This window comes from Rousettus aegyptiacus, unplaced genomic scaffold (genome assembly GCF_014176215.1).
Source record: "Rousettus aegyptiacus isolate mRouAeg1 unplaced genomic scaffold, mRouAeg1.p scaffold_m13_p_13, whole genome shotgun sequence".
Lineage (NCBI taxonomy): Eukaryota > Metazoa > Chordata > Mammalia > Chiroptera > Pteropodidae > Rousettus > Rousettus aegyptiacus.
Window position 1 is genome coordinate 47,332,145 of NW_023416288.1, and position 20,725 is coordinate 47,352,869.

The following is a 20,725-nucleotide window of genomic DNA, read 5'->3' on the forward strand; positions in this document are numbered from 1 at the left end:
AGCACGGTGGTTACTGACTGCGCCTGGGGAGATGCTGGGCGCTGCTCCAGCGTCGTGTCTCACACGCGGAGGCGTTTCTGACAAAAGAGCTACCAACACCCTAACGCTCCACGTGTGATGCACGTGTCAAAACACCTTAGGGGGAGACGCTGCAATTCTCGAGCGGGCACGTTAGGGGTTTGGCATGACAGGTGACAATGGCCCCACACTCAGAGTTCTCCTGTTCGACGCCAAAATTCTTTTCGGTCGGTGTGGACTCATGACAAGTATCGAAATGGGAGGTTCTGACCCTGCCCAGCACATCCCCAGGGACACTGCGTAGGACACAGCCCCCCACAAACGCTCCCTCCCAAGGCGCCCCCAGCCAGAGGCTGCGCTGGCAGCATGACACCCACCCCTGTGCTGCCGTCCCTGCGAACCGCCCGCGACCTATGCAGACGTGGCGTGCGCTTCGTACCCAAGTGGTTTTCGCCGACGGTCAGGACAAAGTAGAAAAGCCACGGGGCGCCCCCGCCTGTGCCTGAACTGCCGCCCTCCCGCGACAGCAGCGCGCTCAGGAAGGGCTCGTAGGGGAAGGCGGCCTGCGCGTCCGCTAAGGCGGGGATGACGAAGTGGAAGGTCTGGTCCGTGAAAGGCGCGGCCAGGAGCTCCTCCGCGAAGGCCGCGAAAACCTGCCGTCTGGAAGGGAGAGAGCGAGCGTTCAACGCGCCAGAACTCGACGCCCCCAGAGCCACCAACTAACGGCAACTTGCGAACTGCCCTACGCCGAGCAGAGCCGAGCGTCACTACCCAGCAGGACACCCCGAAATGAACTTCGCTTTGTGCTCCCTGTCACGAGAACACTGCCACGTCTCTGTGTCCACAGCTACTGGGAAGCAGGAAAAGAACCAGGTTTCCAGAATTATCGACTTACATGAGGGTGCAGGTCTAACGGAAAAAACGCATTTTTCTTTACACTGAGTCACATTAATAAAGTAGAAGACTGACTTTCAAGCCTGTTATTTAAGATAGCACCCTGTCACAGTTATTTTTACAGATCTTGCGAAACTACAAAATAAAAACATTACCCCATTCTCACCTTGCGCCTTCTGGACAGGAGTTGTAAGTAAAGTGCAATGGTTTCAGAACATTCTCCAGCAAAACTTTTGCTATAGGAACTCGAGATAAATCAGAATACTCAATGCTTGATGGAAGCTTGCTGTTAATTAACAAATAGAGAGCTCTATAATACCCTAAAGGAAGGAAAAACACGTATTTAAAATTTGGTTCCTTATAATGAGGGAACAAAACATCAGTTTTTAAATGCTTTTAATAAACCTCTATAGGTCCAAATTGAACTCTCCTTCAATGCTTTATTAAGGAACACGGTCAACAGTAGCATAAGCACCTGGAACAGTGTGTAACTCCGTGTGCCCAGCACCCAGCATCAGTGATCACCCGGCCGGTCACCCACCCACTCTCCGCTCATCTGGAAGCAAATCATTTCAGCGTGTCATCAAAGACAAGGACTTTATGTTTCTTAAAAACACCATTACTACAGCTAAAATAAATAGTAACTCCTTAATAGCACAAATATATCTGGTCGGTGTTTAATCTCCAATTGTCTCATAAGTTTCACTTACCTAGTTTGCTTGAATCAGGGTCCAAGTAAGCAAGGCCCAAACATTGTGACTTCTAAAATTTCTCGCTTAAGCAGCCTCTATGTGTTTAATTAGTTTTGTGGTTAAACAATATACATCTTGCTGCCTTCGTGGACGTAAACACACGGCTCTATGCCGATCCACTGCTGCGGTCACCCTCCCGGACACTCGGGCTGTCCCGTGTGTGGCCGGTGGGGTAGACTGTGGGTGGGCGGGTGCCTGAGACCAGCGGTCCCCGGGAGCATCCCTGCCTCCCCACAGCTCTGACCCCGCCTGCTACTTACCATTCTGAATCATGTAGTGCAAAATCTGTTCGACCACTGACGCCGCAGAGCCCGCGTCTTGCAAGGCAGGGGAGTAGGTGCTCTCCGACGAGAACACCTCCAGCATCCGCAGGGGCAGTGCAGCGCTCGCGCTGTCGTCGTGGCAGTTCTGCAGCAACCTGAGGACGGAGCGAGCGCTCACACCCCCGCCGCACGGCCGCTCCCCAAGTCTCCTCAAGCCGCCGTCATGCGCTGCGCTCAGAATTATTTGAGAATTTTACAGCTGTGCAGACAGCGATTTTTTTCTAAATGGTAAAGATGCTACCTCGCTTTCATTCAGGTACTACAGCTCACCCCACTTCACTGGGCTCTTTTGCAAACTGAATCCAAGAAAGGCATGGAAGCGACTTCTTTTTAAGTTCACGAGAGCCCAGCGGAAGGCCTGACTGTAAAGAGCCTGCGTGTGGGCGAAGGGCCCGGGAGTCCTGTCGCCCGACCGACCCGTTCGCCCGTCACCAGATAACCCCAGGGCGTCCTTGAGAGAAAACATCGTCGGAAGGTATTTATAGCTACGTTTTAATTTCTACAGGCCAGAATCACCAGGTGTGGAAGGCGCAATACGAGGAATATTCCACAGTCTCAAAAGAAAGAAAAGGGAAACCACTGTGGCAGAGCCGCACTCCGCCAAGCGGCCGCCTGCGCCGCTTACCTGCAGCAGAGGCCCATCAACCTCTTTATCTGAAACAAGCAGGTAAGTCTCTCGGCCCCGTCCAGCTGCTGGACAAACACAGAGCTGTGTTTAATCAAGTTCTGATACATCCATATCTGAAACGGCAAAACGTACAAAATAACTCTCAATCCATGAAAAGGTCATTGTTTACTAAATACATAGCATTTCGAATTTCCTTAGGTGGTAAATACTTAATCAAAACTAATCAGAACGTAAGAAGTACACATTATACATATTTCAGATTTTCCGTCTTAAGATGGCAGATCAGTCCTAAGCTAAATCACTAAAGTTATTACCAAAAAAAGTACACTTAAACCTCATGTAAATCTGAAACAAAACAGTCAGCTCATTTGCTAAATTAGCAATCCATAACAAAAATGTATGGGAAACACAAGACTAACCACAAGTCACAGAGGCCTGTTTCCCCTTTTTACTCTGCAAAGCGCCTTGCGAGGGCCCTGGGAGAAGGCAGTGGGCACGGCCCGGCTGGGCCAGGGAGCTGGAGGGCCGGCGGGAGGCCCGCCCCACCCACGGCTGATTTCCTGTTGCATTTGTGTTTGCAAACTGAATAAACACTCAGGGTCACTTCTGTCATATCAGCCGGGTTCGAGGGCATTTCATTCTGTCGGCGTGTTGGAAACTGCACACGAGCCACCTGCTCTGATCTGCTCCCAACCAGAGCGGACTGCGGACATTCGCCCTGGGCGCCCCCTTCCAGGTGCCGCCAGGAGAGGGATGCTCTAGCAGACAAAGGCCTGACAGCCCCCTCGCACCCCATGTCTGTGCTGCTGGGTGATCTTCCAATCTACAGGGTCCGTAGAGAGCACAAGAACGGGGGGAATGCTCCAGAAAGCAGGTGATTCTTGCTGATTCGCGCAGCAACTTCAGATGGAATGCGGAAAGGGGCTGCCCTCGAGGAAGCCCAAGGGCACCGAGAGCACCTGACCGCCGCTCCAGCCTGGCTCTAGCGCACGGGCCTCCTTCCCACGCTCCAGCCGCTCGACTCAAAGGGAAATGCTGGGACTTCAAGCCAACACCAGGGGAGCGACGGTGATCCTCTGTCCTCACTATGCATCGATGCGTCTGCCTATGTCCCCACCACTAGGACGGACCGCTCCTCATCACCGAAACGCCAGAAGCCTGTGCAGTTTTTGAGTGAGCCAGCTGTATTTTGGATGTTTGAAGAGAGAGGTCCTACGTTTTAGAGGTTCCAATTAAAGCGTGACACATAACAGGTTCTAATACTCAGGAAGGGCTTCACAATGACTGAAGGAAGGCTCGGTGTGAAACCAGGTGCTGGTGACCATCATGGGGACATGGCAGATGGCTCAATGTATTATTCTGCTTTTTCCTACATCTGAAATTTTCCATAGTAAAACAACCTGAAAAAAAAAAAACCTATCGGAAATGTACATCACTTTTTAAGAGGGCAAATGCATCGCTGCAAAGATGACCTATCACGACAGGCTGAGGGAGCACTCGCAAAGCAGGGACAGACTAGGGGGTCCGGCCACCACGTTTTACAAAGCTGGTGAACATGTAAACAAGGATAAGCCGAAACGCCGCTGACACTCACCAAACGTTTTGAGTCTTCACTCTGCTTGTAGAAAAACAGAAGCTGCCTCACCAAGAGGGTGAGGTGGGCGGCATTAGCGATGGAAGAAGTGCCACCAGACTGCGACAGGTGGGCACAGCGATCGAATGCACTTCTCTGGATGGAATACTGAAAACAAAACGAAACGCGAATCAGCCAGTACAGGCACATGTCGTCAGGGTCTGAACGCACACCGAACGTGTGGGCGGGGGGCAGGGCGCGGCCCAGTAAGGGCTCCAATGACATAAAACCTGGGAGGCCCCGAAGCGCCCTGAACGCCCGCCGAGAGTCCCCCCCCTCCTTCTATCGCCGCCCTTAGCTGCGGTTTGGCTTACATTTGCACTGTGTTGTTTAAAAATAACCTCAAACTCACCTATGAATTTTCACGTAAATATACACTAATAAAATTAATTATCGGAAGGAATACTATTATCGGCATTAACTTTCACTGAACAGACATACGGAAACACATACGAAATGGGCCCCGCGTGTAAGAGTCCGAGGCTATCACTTAAAATAAGCTCTCACGTGCCTTTCTCATCTCTTTTCAGCCAAGAAACTTACTTGCTGTTTCCTATCTCGATAGCCTCGAATAAATGACTGGATAATTATTGCATTTTTCAATCTTCGCCTTTCTTCCTAAAAATGGACGGAGGAGGGAACAATCAGTCAGAATCAGTGACAATGACAGTCAGTAAAGACTTTTAAAAACTCACTGGTGCATAATTCGCATACCGCGAACGTGGCCGTGATGACGCGTGCTCCGCCCCCGCCCCCGCGGAACTGCCTGCTCCGGACGCTCGTGTGACGGGGCCAGAGGACGCGCGGCTCTCTCCCCTCGCGCCGTGCCGTGGACCGGCGGCCGCTTCCCGCCCACCAAGCGGGTGCCCCGCGTTCTGTCTCCCCGTGTGCTTAGCTCATGGACACGCGGGCCGTTGCCGCTCGGGGCTACCGTGAGCTCCGCTGCGTGGACGCGCGTGCTGCAGGTTTTGCGTGGACAGACGGTTCCCATTTCTCTGGGAAAATTACCTCTGAGGGACCGCCTGGCCATGTTCCAGCACGGCTACACCATTTCACAATCCCACCAACACCGTGAGATTTTTTTTAAGTTGTAGTTTTAAATTTAAAAAGACTACAGACATCCCAAATATCTATTTTAAAGGTCGCTTTCTTGTTTCACAGCAGAAAACTCCAATTTTATTGACTTGAGACTGTCTTCAGTGACCAAGCACAAATAGACATTCATCATCGTCATCATCACCCCTGCGGCTACCGCTGCCCGAGAGCCCACTACGCGCCAGCCCTGGGAGACGTGGCGTGCACTTGCACAATGGCCCTACAGGCAAGCATGGCTCTTGTTTCACAGAGGCAGCAACGGAAATTTCTGTAAAGATTAAATAATGCTGAAAAGTGTCAGAGGGCTGGAACTCGGGCCTGGGAGTGGCCCCCCGGCCTGCGCCCCGTCTCGCCCTGTGACATCGTGTCGCACGTTCTCATGAGAGCCACCCATTCTGGAGACCGCCTTTGAGCCCATTTTTTCTACGCTGGTTCCAGAATAAATGACTTACTGTAAAAGCCAACGAATCCAGAAAATCGTCTAAAGCTTAATATATATGTACATGAATCTACATACATTACATCATACGTAACGTGCACATATCTACGTAAAACAGTAAAACCAAGGCTTATTTAAACGCTACCGGCAACGCTCATTTAGAGAATATGACAAAACTGTTTTTACCTCTCTCTTTCTTCTTTCTTCCTGAGTACGATGTAAAAGAGAAGCCTTTTCTTCCTAAACACGGAGAGATATAAAAAATTACAGAATGTCTTGACCCAAAAAGGATTTTAAAGACCATCCCATCAAATTTCCTGACTCGGCGGGCAGCCTGAGGCACAAGAGGTGACATGGTTTTCCGAGGTCACAGACCCAACCAGAGTCCGTCTTTCAGCAGATTCCGAAGAACGAACTCTGATTTTCTCATGCACGACATGAGTTCAGGTAAGGCTGGGGAGAGGCAAGGAAGCCGGGCACTGGGCTGAGGCCGACGCTCTGGCTGTGACAACGTGCCACAGCTTTGCAAAGGACAGTGCTCGGGGGGCGGTCAGGCACCCTGAGCAAGAAGTCACGTTACTGCTAACAGGAGCACGAGTCTACAATTATCACGATAGAAATTCCAACGAAAAATCAATTTCTTTACTGTTACCAAATTAAAGAAAAATTTTTTTTCATTCTAAATAAAACTAAAATGTGAACAAAATTACTTGGTAAGTAGAAGGAACTAAATAATAAATAGGAAGGTTAAACATCTCAAGTAAAATAAAAATAATTAAAAGACAACTCTCCTTCCCCAAAAACTGTTCCAGTCTACAGCGTCGGAGCATTTTATTTTTGCAAATTTAATCCAAAATAAAATTAAAGGTCCAAGACATTACATATGAATTGTTAGAAAAATTAATAAACTTAAATTGTTTAACAAAAACATACACCCCATAGAAGAGTGTCGGAAAGCAAGTAACTCTCAGTCTAAAATCGCACACTGAGACGTGAAGGGACACGTGGTGCGTGGAAGCAAACGTTGCTCACCGACAAAATTTAAAGCTGAAGAAATATTTATCCCTAGACATTTTCCGCTGCAGAAAATTTCTTGAATGTGGAGGACAGGGCCGCCACCACGCCCTGTCCTCCACAAGGTGGACTGGAGAGCTCGCAAATGTAAATTTCTTGAATTTCAAATAAAAATCCTTTACCACACGTCCACAGTCAGAAAATATTTTGTTTTAAACGTAATTAATTAAAAGGAAAGGGGGAGGAAAACCTAAAGAAAAAATGCAAAGTTGTAACGTTCAGGATTATGGAAAGCTTACAGATAAAAATAAAGGCGTTATGTCTGTCCATTATCTTTATGACAGAACTGGTATGCTTAGATCTATAATTTCTCTTCCTTCTACCACTGGTGTAGATTTAACATACATTCATGATTTGGTTACAGCTAAAGATCAGATTTCCTAAAATGGTATACACTGTTACAACTTTGAAAGAAAATACTTAATGTCTGAAATTAAACAAACTAACTTTTACACCTGGGGAAAAAAAGGTACATGCTGGCAAAAGTCACTAATTTACTTCAACACACAAATACGCTTAGTCATCACTAATCTGAACGTCCCACGGGTTCGAGGACTTCATGTTTCTTCCTATCACGTCCCTGTCATCTGCTTCAACGTCTGGCACATGTATGTATTCAATAAATATTTAAAAAATCCACGAATGAACATTTCCTTTAAGCAAAACAAAGCATTCTAAGAAATAACCATAACAGTTGCAATATTTTAAAATCAAAACAGGTACTAAGCATAATTGGATCATCGCTGCCACCTCTTCCGTGAAGCTCTCCCTAGAGGGCCGCCGCCACGCCCTGCCCTCCACAAGGTGGACTGGAGAGCTCGCGAATGTAAACAGACGGCCCTGCTCACATGACAGCCATCCACAAGCTCGCAACAAGCGGAAAATGACTATCTGCCCTGGGCACACAGCAGGGAGGCCAAAACGGGTATCACCTACAAAGACATGGCCACCAAAATGCTGCAGGGGGTCACTACAGCCACACACGGGCAACTCGGCTCGCAGGAATCCAGGCGAGTGACGCAGACTGGGCCCGCAGACGTGGTCCGCGCTGAAAGCCGGCACGTGGCGCCACACCTGGCTACGGAGCTCCCGCCTCCACCGCACGCGAATAGGCATCTCGGGGAAATCACAGCCTTGGTGCCCTAATTTATATTTCTACTGGACATCGAATAAGAACTAAGCTTTTTAAATGTTCCCTCATACGTCACCTAAATTGTCACACACACTACTCTGGGACAAACACTGACCGGCACTAAAGGGGTCAAACAGGTCAATGTCGGAGGGTCTCCAGGGAGATGCAAATGAAACAGCGGAAGGCAAGTGATAAGGATGGCACCGCGGATGCGTGAAGAACGGCCTGCTACTCCACAAGGAGCCGCAACACAGAGCGGCCCTCGCCTCGAGGCGCATTCCTGATGAACCTGATTGCACACGTGCGCGGCGCTATGAAAACGTGAGGATAAGGGAATTAAAAACTCCACGTGCGGGAAGACTTCCTCTAAGAAAGGTCACACATAAAGCCTACGTCACTGTTTGTCATTAAGTTATTTAAGCCCTGAAGTTATTTAACAATGATAAATGGGACTACATAAAAATTACAACTTTTTACACAGGAAAATATCATAACCAAGGTTTTAAAAAGTGACAGAATAGGAATAAATATTTCTAACACTGCAAAACCATAACCAATTATTTGTAAAAGCTCTCAATAATAATTTTAAAAGATGAACAAAAAAATTGGCAAAAGCTATATAAACAGTGAATAGGAAAATAAACAAAAATATCTACTACACCTGAGAACTTTATCTTTACTCACATGAGGAAAAAAAGAAGGAAGCGCGCTGTGGCGGGCTGGGGCCCACGGGCTCGGGTACCCGCGGCTCGGGGCGGCTGAGCGCGCCAGCAGCTACCGCCGGGGCTGGCAGAGCCCTGGGCGGTCAGGACGCGACTATCGACACTCGCGGTGCACACAGCCTTGGACCCAGCACTTCTGGAAACTTAACCGACTCAGGTTCTAGGCACTCGTGCAAGGGCACGCAGTGTCGTTTAAATGAGCAAAACCTGACCATCACCTGAATGGCCGTTAACCGCGTGACAGCTGCGTAAGTTCTGGCACAGTCGTCACGTGGTGCTTCCTACAAGAATGTGGCAGGCCCACCCGTCCTGATCGGGTCTACCTCTGAGATGTACCGCTGGCGGGGGGCAGGACCCCAGGCTGGCTAACGTGCTCTGATGCTGTCCGCACGGCAGGGGGGACGTGGGCCTCGACGGCTGCGCGCAGAAAGCAGCTCGGACGGGACCGCTGCGAGCCGGTGACAGGCGGACCGGGAGGGTCGGGGGCTTCGGGGGTGCGGGTGGGGTGGAGGGTAGGGAGACTTCTATTATTTCATTTGAATCTTTATTTCTACTGCTCCGATGATCACCCCTGTACATGTCCTACTTCCTTACTGTTTTAGAATAAACTAATGAAACTACATGAGAACGTAAGTTTTTTAAAACAGCTCAACATAACTAAGAATAAGTTCATAATTACGTGTCTGGGAGGAAACGAACAATGTGCAAAAAGCACATTCAGATTTTGATTCTTAACAAGTTTCTGGTTTCAATTTACTATACTTGAAAACATCTTACCTTTTAAATTTACGGGCCCAGAAAAGTCAGGGATGCCTCCTAGGAGTTTCATAAACACACCAACCGCATGTTTGTGGGGTGACTAAGCCTACTGAGCTACAGCAGACACGCTGCTTTCGACCCCGGCCTCTCACCTCCACAACTGACACTGAGCCTGTCCGCCAGCATGGGAGCAATGGGAAATTACGGCAAACTTCTCCCCTGGATCTGTGAACTCTGGGCACGTTATCTTATCTCCTCTGAAATTAAATGTGACTGAACTTCACAAATACCATTAACACAGATGTTTTTAAAAGAAAAAATACTTTCTTCATGCAAATAAATTTAGTGGTAACAAAATGAAGTTGTTAAAAAGTCGGTCATGTATAGTTTTTTTTTTTTAAGCAGAAAAGCAAAGCGTTAGTAGAAGGGAAAGTTCACTTCCAAGCGCAGAGGTGGGACCGAGCGAGAGACGCGCGGCCCCGAAGACGCCGTTTAACTGAGATTTCATTAACCGTCACACAAAACATTTACGGTAAAAACCTGAGTGCACATTAAAGGGAATTTATATAACATAACGATTTCCATTAAACCAAATACTCGAGTTGACTGCTAACCATTCATAAAAAAGAAATTTAGCATGTTTATTGATATTTTGATTTAAAAAAAAAACTGAGGTGTCCACTGTTTCATCTGAGTTATTTTCATTAGCAATTTACTGCTTTTACCAATGTAAAAAAAATAATCAGTTTAACATCTGTTCCAAGTTAATGTTTCCCACCCTCAAGCACTAACGTAATACTAACAGCTTTCACAACTCAAATATTCGAAACACTTCCCTTCGAGTTAATTACAATGGTAAAAATCAGCAAAAATATTTGCGAATAATGCACGACCTACAATTTGTGGGATGCTTCCTTTTCAGTCCTATAAGAAAAAAGAACCTCTATGAAATTATAAGAACAACTTCACATACATGCAAAAAAACTTTTAAAGGTGTGTCGAAATGCAGTAATTAGTAAAAATCATATTCATAAAACAATGTACAATGATTCCCAATTCAAGAAATATATTTTAAAAGACTAGAAAAATTAACTTTCTAAGTGATGGGTAGGGTTCCAAATAGGTCATTTTTCTTGATATGTTTCGGTATATTTTAAATTTCCTATGATAAATATTACTTTATAATCAGAAAAGAGCTTGTTTTTACATAAAGCATCCAAAGCAAAATGCAATAGTTTAAATCCCATTATAATAAAAGACTTCCTCTTCTTACATCAGACTTGTACAGCAAGTATGGAACTATTTTAATAGCAAAATCCTGGAAATAACACACACACACACACACACACACACATACATGTATATGTAGACATATCCATCAACAGGCAAGTGGCTGCATGATACAAAGCAGGTAGTAGAATATTATACGTCTATGAAAAGTAATTACACAGATCCAGTAATGACATTACTAGTAGTAGGTGCCAGTATGAATCGTTATTAAAACAGAAGTAAGGTATGCTCTCTTTCATTTAAGAAGGGGGCACTGGTTTCTGTTAGACGGCCCTGAGTAGACCCTGAGGACTCCAGTGACAGGGAGGAGCCTGGGAGTCACAGCGAAAGGCTCCGCTCCATGCCCTTTAGAAGGAGCCCAGTTTTTACAAATCTTGTCAAGGTCAATGACTGGAGACTGGGGGAGACATCATTAGAACAAAGATTAGGGAATATGCAATGTGACTTTCTCACGATGAAGGATCTTGACTTTCCCGTCACAAGATGAGGAGAGGGGAAGCCCAGGAGAGGAGATTCCCTGGGCCGAGACATGATGGCGGGGAGCGTTTTTCCAGTTCCAATCATACTTTCTAGCATCTCGTTTTGCATTAAGGACGTGAGATGAACTACGCTGCTCGCCAACACTCTGGAGCTTACTAACGATCCGAAACACCGTGAAAAAGAAAACTCAAGCAGCAGAGCGGCTTGGAGCCCCACCCCCCCGCCTGGTGCCCGCAGGCGTGCGGAGGGGGGGTCAGGTGTCGCTGCAGCCGGAGACGCACAAGCGCGGCCACACGCCCCAGTGGACCACGGGAACAGCCTGCGGCTCAAACCCTTGGGCTCCATGGTTGTCACCGAACGGTCTGGACTCTCCCAGCCCCGATTTCTTCTCCACGGGACACTGCCGCCTCCACCTCCCAGGACTGGAGTCCAGAAGCGACACTCACACAAGCAAGCGCCTCGGGAGGGGCCGCACGGAGGACAGCGGCTGTGAGTGAGCCAGCGAGGGGAGGGCACAGGCCCCCGGGGAGGGAGTGCGCCCGCCCCCGAGCGCCCTGCACGGAAGGCGCGGCGGCCGCGCCTCTCTGCGGAACAAGGTCCACCCTGCACCGCGCGCGACTCTGACCGAGCAGAGCGCTCGGCGTCCTTCTCGACGCACCCTGAAAGACCAGCACGCATCGCCGGTCCCGGTGGGCAGCACCGCCATCTTCACAAAACGAAACGAACTTTAACTTTAGAAAGTCGACTGAACAGTTGGAACCTTGATTTGGGGGTAACCCAGAGTGTAAATGTCTCGTGGTCAGTCCACAGGATACAGTCATGGCCACGGTAAACCAAGCCGCACACCGGCACCGAGGGGTGAGCTCCCCCCAAACCCTGCCCACCCAGCACTGCCTCTGCTCACCCCACGAAACACTGCTGCCGGGGCCCCGCGCGCCTCTGCGACTGTCGGCACCCCTCAGTTTCGTCCTGAGCCACGGCCTGTAGAACACTTCCCCTTGAGGATTCCAGCGCGCCTCACAGGCCCGGCTGCGACCTACGGAGGGACGGATGGCCGGCCAGCCTCCACCCGGAGCTCCAGACCAGCGCCCCGCCGGCCCGCTGCGCAGCCGAGACCTCACGCGGACACGTCCGCAGGAATGTAACGTCGCCCTGGTCCGCGGAGCCGCTGCCCAGTCCAGTCACCCCGACAGACACCTGACGCGACCCTCATCACAGATCGCATGCCCCCCGAACCCCGCTGCGCACAAGTGCCTGTCACCCCGTTCAGGCGCCCGTCACCCCTCCCGTCCTGCCTCTTTCCAACCACCCGCACGGCCCCACACTCGCCCTGAGAGCCGGGCTGCTCAGGGCCCCTCGCCGCCTGCGAACCTTCAGCGCCGATGCCCGGGACGGCCGGCCCCGACCCCCGGCCCCCACCGCTCTTCTCCCTGCCCCCCTCCAGCCGCGAGGAACAATCTGCAGGTGACTGCCGCTTCTCCGTGGGTGGACACCTGTGCCGTGCTGCTCCTGAGTGGCGGCAGCGGTGTCCGCCCGTACACAGGAGCAGGAACCCAGGCCAGCACGCAGGCGCCGGCGGCAGACCCGAGCGAGACGAGCCGGACAGGGACAGACGGACGCTGCGCGGCAGCACGTGCGTGTGGGATCCGAAGGACGGCCAAACGCTCAGAACCAGGGGGCAGAAGGGCGGCTGCCAGGGGCTGGGGGGGGGCGGGGTGGGCAGGAGATAGGGAGAAACAGGTAAAAGGGTAAGTACAAAAAAAAGGCAGTTGCTTTCTTATACACCAGCAATGGACAACTGGAATTTGAAATGAAAAACGTCATTTACATTAGTGACAAAAAATCAACTACTGAGGTCTAAATCTACCTACACACCAGCTCTGTCCACGGAAAACTGCGCAAGTCTGACGGACGCACTCAACGAGCTAAACGAACGAAGACAGAGCCCGTGGGCAAGAAGACTCAGTCCGGTCAAGACCGATTCTCTCGCGTTTAATCGAGAGTCAGCACGATACCAGCCAAAGCCCTGCGAGTCGGCGGTGGATGCCAACAAACCGACGCTGAGGTTGACGCGGAGAGGCCAACCGGACGGTGGAAACAGCACTATCGGGTCACAGATGATGACCAGCCGGCATGATGACGGGAGCAAGGGCCACGCTCAGAGGACTTCGCGACTTACCCTAAAGCTGCAGAAATCGCAGCGTGGCACTGGCCAAAACTCAACAAGACAAAGAGCAGACAGACGGAACAGCACAAAGGCCGGACACAGACCCACAAAAACACGGCCGGCTGGCCTCGGGCAAAGGAGCAAGGTCAGTCCGATGAAGAAAGGCCAGCTCTTCTCAAAACATGTCGCGACAACTAGACACGCACACGCGAAAAAACCAAACTAGACACAGACAAAAACAACAAAAATTAACTTACAATGGACCACGGGCCTAAACGTAAACTATAAAACTGACTATAAAACTACTAAAAAATAACACAGAAGAAAAGTTAGGTGACCCTGGGTTTAGCAATGACTTTTTAGACACATCAAAAGCATAATATGTGAAAGAAAAAGTTGATAAAACTGGATTTCATTAGAATTAAAAACCTGTTCTGCAAAAGACACTGTTAAGAAAATGAAAAGACAAGTTAGAGACCAGGAAAATATTTGCAAGAGATGTATCTGACCAAGGACTTATAAATACACACAACATATACAAATATATTAAAAATATATGCAAACGACTCTTACAATGCAACACTAAGAAAACCAACCCAATTAAAACATGGGCAAAAGACCTGAACAGACACCTCACCAAGTAAGACAGAGGCAACGCGCCCACGAAAAGGTGCTTCGCATATGCCGTCAGCGGAATGCAAACTGAAACAACGAGACACCGCCACACCCCTGTCTGAACGGCCAAAATCCAACACAGACACCGCGGAGCGCTGGCGAGGCCGTAGGGCCGCGGGGCCCCAGGAAGTCTCCCCCACGGCTGGTGGGGCCGCGGCCCGGGGCAGCCGCTCTGGGGGACTGTGTGGCGGCTTCCTGCAGAACTAAGCGTGCTCTCACCCCGCAACCCCGCAATCGTGCGCCCCGCGTCTCCCCAAAGGAGCTGAAGGCGCTGCCACACGAAGCCTGCAGGCGGACGGTCACGGCAGCTCCACCCGCTGCTGCTGAGACTGGGACACCACCAAGGGTCCTTCGGCAGGGAGGGATGGACCACTGGTCCGTCCAGACAGCGGAGTGTCATTCAGCGATTAAAAAAAAACAGCACTATCAAGTCATAAAAGACCTGGACCAATCATAAAAGCATATTCCTAAGTGAAAGAAGTCCATCTGACACAAACCCCACAGAACGTACAGGCCCACGAGTGACCCCTAATACAAACTGCGGGCTTAGTTAATGATAATGCGACAACATGGGCCCACCGACCGCAACAAACGCGCTCCACGAAGTGGAGATTTAAATGCTAAAGTAGTACGAGGCGTGTGAGAACTGTGCTTGCCAGTCAAATTCCACAAACCTAAGACTATTCTAAAAGAGTAATCTGTTAATAAAAAAGTAAAATAAATGAGCTATCGAACCATGAAAAGACATGGAGGAATCTTAAATGTGTATTACTACGTGCAAGAAGCCATCTGAAAAGGATACACACTGTACGATTCCGACTACGTGACATTCTGGAAAAGACAAAACTCTGGCGATGGTAAGAAAGTCGGTGGTTGCCGGGGTGACAGTGGGGGGACAGGGAGGAGGGACAGGTAAACGCGGGCGACTTTCAGGGCAATAAACTATTCTGTGCGACACTGTGACAGTGGATGCGCCTCACTGTACTCTTATCAAAGCCCATGGCAGGTGCGACACAAAGACGGGACCTTCATGTATCGATAACGGCCCGTGAATCGTAACAAATGACCCACGCAGATGCGGCGCACACAGGCGGAGAAATGAGGTGAGGAGAGGGGGACGAGGGAACGCCACCATCTGCTTGATTTTCCGTAAACCGAAAAGTACTCTAAAAAATTTAAAAATTCAAAATAAAAAAAATACTCTTAAAAATAAAGGCTGCTAATTTTTTAAACAGCAATGCACACACATTGAAGAAATGTTACTTCTAATTCAGCTTTTACTCCATCCATGGAAAATTAGAAAGAAATTTTTAATTTCCTTCCTAGCCGTAATCTTTTCTGTATCCACATCCATTTCTTTCCTTTAACTCTCAAAACAGTTCCCACGTCAGCTGGCGCCTGACTCTTCCACTCCCGCCTCGGCCAGGAGTCTGAAAGCCTGCAACCCGCCCTCCTTTAGATTGGCTCGTTTCTCCCATCCCCCCAAAACCTAGTGCCTGCCTTAGAGCCGGAATGCGACCTCCTCTGGGGGCTGCGGTCTGACCCCCAGCTCCTGCGGCCCCGGAACGCTTCCCTCGGGCCGCCGCGGTGTCCCTGTCGTCAGTATCTGTCTCCTCCTGGTGCCCTGTCCTGCAGCACGGGACCCCGTGGCCACTGCCCTTCCTGCAGTTGCTTCCTGAGGATTCTCCTCACCAACTGTTGCAATACTCACAAGTCCCACCAGTCCTGGACGCCATGCCTTCTTCCCGAGGTGACTTCATTCCAAGCTGCTAATCTGCTGACAACTCCCACACCTGCACCTCTAAACCCAGATCCCCCCCCCCCCGAATTTCACACGTGCAGCCAACAGCTGGTTCTACATGCCCGCCCACGTCTGGGGAACCCGGGTAGGCCTCTCCCAGAGCCGGGGCTCCCCACCCCGCACGCGAGGCTGCTCTAGCCGTAGCAGAGACTCCAGCCCCGCCCCAGACTCAGCTCCTCCATGGACTCCTGCCCAGGCCCATCGGATTCCCTCTCCTGAGACACGGAACTGAGACCCAACTGTCTCAACTGGACACCTGAACTAGGAAATCACACCACAGCCAAGATCCAGCGCAGGCGAGAGGAGAAAGCCAGTCCGCAGAGAGCGGAGAGTGAAGCGGGGGGGGGGGGGGGGGAAGCAGCCGGCCTGCTGTCTGCAAGTGTGCCCTTCCATTCCGCGTGTGCCCTTCCGTTCTGCGAGACCCCGCATCTCCTTCCCGTGCACTTGTTTTTCTGGTCTAGTCGCTAGTTTCAGTGAATTCCTACGCTTCCAATCGAATGAGCCCTAAGATATTCTTCTGTGCACTACCAAGAAAGGGGGAAAAACACTGCCAATATAGCAGGTCGTGCCACCACGATGTGTCCTGATTTCAGAAATACTGAGAAGTGGAAACCTGCGACTCAGAACCAATGGAACCCAGTATATACTTACTCCGCGGCCACCCTCCCACCTGCTGGGGTCCGCTTCCCGTTCCTCGCCCACCCTGCCTGTACCCATTCTTCAAGAATCAGCCCCAACTAGACCCTGTCCAGAATCAGCCCCAAGGGAAATCCAGATGGAGCAATTATTCCCTCATGTTATTTAACTTTTAATTGTTCAAATCGTATCTCCCCAACAAGATTAGAATGAGAGCAAGGGCCTTCCCTTACAATGTTTCAGAGTCTACACTGAGTCTTTAGAAAGAAACAAAAAAAAATTCACATGTCCTTTTGAGAAAAAAGATGTATTTATTCAAAATGTGGCAACTAGTCAGTGTTCCACCGAGCTCAAGAAAGAAGGGAAACTGTCCCATAACCTAAGGCTTGGGGGGAGGGGCGATGGCGAGATCACTGTAACTTACTATTCGTATTAAATGAGAGAAAGGACTTATGCGGCAGCCAAAGAGAATTTAGGAAAATAAGCCTATCCAGGCGTTCAATGTCCTAGTTATCAGGAAGCAAGATCAGAACTACACGGAAACCACGTGCCCAGCACGACTGCCAAAATTAAAAAGACCGACAGTACTAAGCGCTGGCAAGGAAACGGAGCCACTGAAAGCCTCGGTCGCCACGGGCACGCCACGCCGGGAAACTGGCAGTGTGCACCTATGGCCCATGCGTCACGTGTGAGTCAGCATCTGAGTATACAACCACCATAGGACATAAACAGCTTCCCACAGAAAACGGATTAACTGTGGTATGTACACACAGTGCAACAAAACAGGTGAGTTCCACCTCTCGGACAGAATGCGGAGCCAAAGAAGCCCGATCCGAAAAAGGGACGGATGCAAGTGACGCGAGGCCCGCAGGTGCAACGGGCAGCAGAGCTGGGAACAGGAGCACCTCTGGGGAGGAGTGGAGGGAGGAGGGGCCCAGGGAATGCCGGGAAGCAGTGGTGGTCACAGGGGCCTGTTCACAAGCAAAACTCCTTCAGGCCGAACTGGACCCCGGCCCAGGTTCCCTTACCAGGCCGGTCACCGTCCCCCAGCTGCTACAGGTCACCTACTACCTTCTGGGGAGACCAGTCCTCAGCCTCAGTAGGGCCAGGCTCCCACCCTCGCCCAGCAGGCAGCCCGCAGCCAATGACTAACATGGGGGTGAAAATGCCGGACGCGGACCGCAGAAGAGGCAACTCTGGGATGGCAGCCATACAGCTTGCCAGACTCCACCCTGGGAGACCCCTCCCCGGCCTCTCCCCTCCCCTCCTCAGCTCCACCTACACGGGGAGCTTTTCCTTTGGCTCTAACCGGGGACACGGCCTAAGCCATGTACGCTTAGTGTCTGTGACGACGACTGTGTGTACGTTAAGTCTAAGTCCCAGTATAAAGGAGGAAAAAAGGGAAAATCTTGTTTTGCATGGCAGGAAAGCCAGATGTTCACTCTCTTGAGATTCTGATCACCAGACAGCTCCTTTCCCACGGAGACGCGTTGCTCGGTGACGAACAGGCTCAGGCCCCCGCAGGGCGCTCCTGCCTGCAGTGGAGGCCCGACCTCAGTTAGTGACGCGGAGGCCGGGCTGGGGACCCGCCGCGAGCTTGCTGTGTGCGTGCAGAGTAACTCTAGTTTGTCCACCCTTATTCTAAACAACTCTAAGAACAATTATACGACCAACCATTCCGGGGGGTGGGGGGGGGTCCTAGGTTCGGCCGAGGCAGGGGTGGTTCCGCCTCGCTCCCGGAGACCGACACGAGCGAACTCGCCCGCTTGACTTTCTGCAACAGAAAACACCCTAAGCCAAGCGTGAGGAAGCATCCGGAGTCCGCTTCGGCGAGCAGAGCCTGTGTCCTCCCCCGCCCCCCGCGGTCGCGCTCCGTGAACCGCAAGGGCCGCGCGCCTTCCGCATCCCTGCGGCGGCCGAAACCTACGCGCGCCGCGGGCCGGCGACCGGGTCCGCGAAGCCCCGCCCGCGTCGGCCCGCCCTCCGCCTCCCGCTTCCAGCCGCGGGGAGCAGGGGACACGCAGCCGGCCGGCCGGCGGCGGTCGCGGGGGTGGGGCGCGGACCCCCGGGGCCCCGCGCGCCCGGACGCCGCGGACACACGGGCCGCTCTTACCTTCCGGCTCGCGCCTCCGAGGGACACCTTGGGCCTCGTTTTGAAATCCCCTTCAAAACTGAACATCTTTACAGCTTATCCCATCTGGGAGGGGCCCGGGATCCTGAGAGCGGCGGGCCGGGCGGGGAGGGCCCGGGGCAGGGGTCTCCGGCGGGGAGGACGGGGCAGCGCCGGGAGGCGCCCCGCGCCCGGCCTAGGGGCTCTGCCCGCCCGGGCCTGCCCTCGAGCGGGCGGGCGGTGACACTGGGGGCGGCTCCGCCTCTCCGCGCCCCTCATCCACGCCTCCCCAGTGCTCCGGCCGAGGCCGAGGGCGCCGCAGGGCAGCGGACCCCGCGCTCGCTCAGGGAGCAGCCGCCGGGAGGGAAGATGGCCGCCGGCCGCCGCGCGCGCGCGCCCGCCATCGACGCCGCGGCGCTCCTCCCGGCGTCCCCCGGCGTGCGCGCGCCCGCTATCGACGACGCGGCGCTCCTCCCGGCGGCCCCCGGCGTGCGCGCGCCCGCCGTCGACGCCGTTGCGCTCCTACCCACGGCTGGCCAGCGTGCGCGCGCCTGCTGTCTCGGAGCGTGGGAACGCGCCAGGGTTCTCCTGTCTGCGGCAGGGGCGCGCAGGTGGGGCGGGGGTCCTGGGCGCCTGCGACCCCGTGGTGGACCGTGAGGGTAATGCTGCACCTCTCCGGGAAGTGGGCTTGTAACCTTCAGTATGATCCCCAACGACTCATCTGGGAAGAACAGGATGGGCTTTAGTAGGTACTTAGTGCTTGTAGGCAGTGCACACATATATGTCATACGCACACACCTGTATACCTCAGTATATACAGGTGCATGAGTACATGTACACGGAAATGTGTATCAGGTACGCACGTACACATACAGAAATGTGCACGTCGCAGGTACATGCATTATAAATAGAGACATACGGTGCTGTAGTTACATAAGATGCAGCAATGGGCGGAATCTGAGTGACAGGCACATAGGACGTCTCTGTTTTTTGCAACTTTCTGTGAATCTCAAGATAGAATTTTAAAATACTGCCTAACATAACCTCCTACAGGTGAGGTTTTCCGATGCTTGAAACAGCCGTGAATGCCTCATCCACTTCTGTCAGAAAACATACTTCCTTTCTTCAGTTCCTTTGTTTCAAATCAATCTAATGCATGATATGCAATATATTCGTAAGCTATTGTTTGGGGAAGCTTGTGGGATCTCGGTTTATCTGAAGATTCTAGTTGAGAATCATAAAGTGTTTTAGAAGTTCTTTTGCAGTTTGCAGGAGGAGAGGAAGGGAACAGCTACACCCCCCAGGAAAGCCGTTTACTCATTTTCTCCTCCCTCCACACTTTCTTGTCCACGTCACCTACAATTAAAACATCTAGTAAAGACCGGTTATGTTTCCATCATAAGGATTTATTGTTTAGAATAGCGATGTGTGTTAATTATTAACACAAATCAAAACAATACCAACATAAGCAAAGTATAAGAGGACCTTTCCACGTGCCCTACATCCCCCTCACCAATCGACCTGCCTGTCCGCTTATCTGCCTTAGTTCCCTATCGCTGCTGCAACAAATTGTCACAAACTTAGTGGCTTAAACAACACAGATTTATTATCTCGCGTTGTAGAAGTCAGAAGTCTCACTGGGCTAAATACAGGGCGTCCTCAGTGCCGCGCTCCTTTTGGAGGTTCGGGGGACAACCCATTTCCTTGCCATTTCCAGTTTCCAGAGGCATCCAGCAATGGCACCACTTCCGCCTCGGCTTCGGTCCCCATACCTCAGCCTGACGTTCCTGCCTCCCTCTTATGTAGACCCAAGGATTACATTGGACCCACTCAGATAATTCAGGATAATTGTCTCATCTCAAGATCCTTAGTCACATCTGCAAAGTCCTTTTAGCCAGGTAAGGTAACATATTCACAGGTTCTGAGGATTAGGATGTGAATATCTATTTTTCGGGGGGGGGGGGCATTAATCTGTGTGCCAATCTGTGTTTCTAGGATTTTCTACTTTTAAAAGAGATCATACTCTCCCCAAGCCCCCAACAACTTTCTCTCTTTGTACAAAATGTCGCACGGATGCCCTTCCACGGTGGTACTTAG

General features: G+C 51.3%; 1 protein-coding gene across 5 annotated transcripts in view; it reads right to left on the reverse strand.

Moving 5' to 3' along the window:
* UBE3C (ubiquitin protein ligase E3C) overlaps positions 1-19,012 on the reverse strand; it is a 66,665-nt gene extending 47,653 nt beyond the window's left edge. For 2 of the 5 annotated variants that reach the window (XM_036230593.1, XM_016160958.2), the window contains exons 1-8: positions 18,632-19,012; positions 5,969-6,022; positions 4,792-4,866; positions 4,210-4,356; positions 2,613-2,728; positions 1,925-2,082; positions 1,079-1,232; positions 458-678 (exon numbers count right to left, since the gene is read on the reverse strand). In XM_036230593.1, the coding sequence (XP_036086486.1) occupies positions 458-678; positions 1,079-1,232; positions 1,925-2,082; positions 2,613-2,728; positions 4,210-4,356; positions 4,792-4,866; positions 5,969-6,022; positions 18,632-18,697 (991 nt within the window). In that variant the 5' untranslated portion in view covers positions 18,698-19,012. Of the gene's footprint in view, positions 1-457; positions 679-1,078; positions 1,233-1,924; positions 2,156-2,612; positions 2,729-4,209; positions 4,357-4,791; positions 4,867-5,968; positions 6,023-18,631 lie in introns of those variants that run through there. The other 3 variants (XM_016160957.2, XM_016160960.2, XM_016160959.2) reach the window with 3 other exon arrangements.
* Between the last annotated feature and the right edge of the window lie 1,713 nt (positions 19,013-20,725).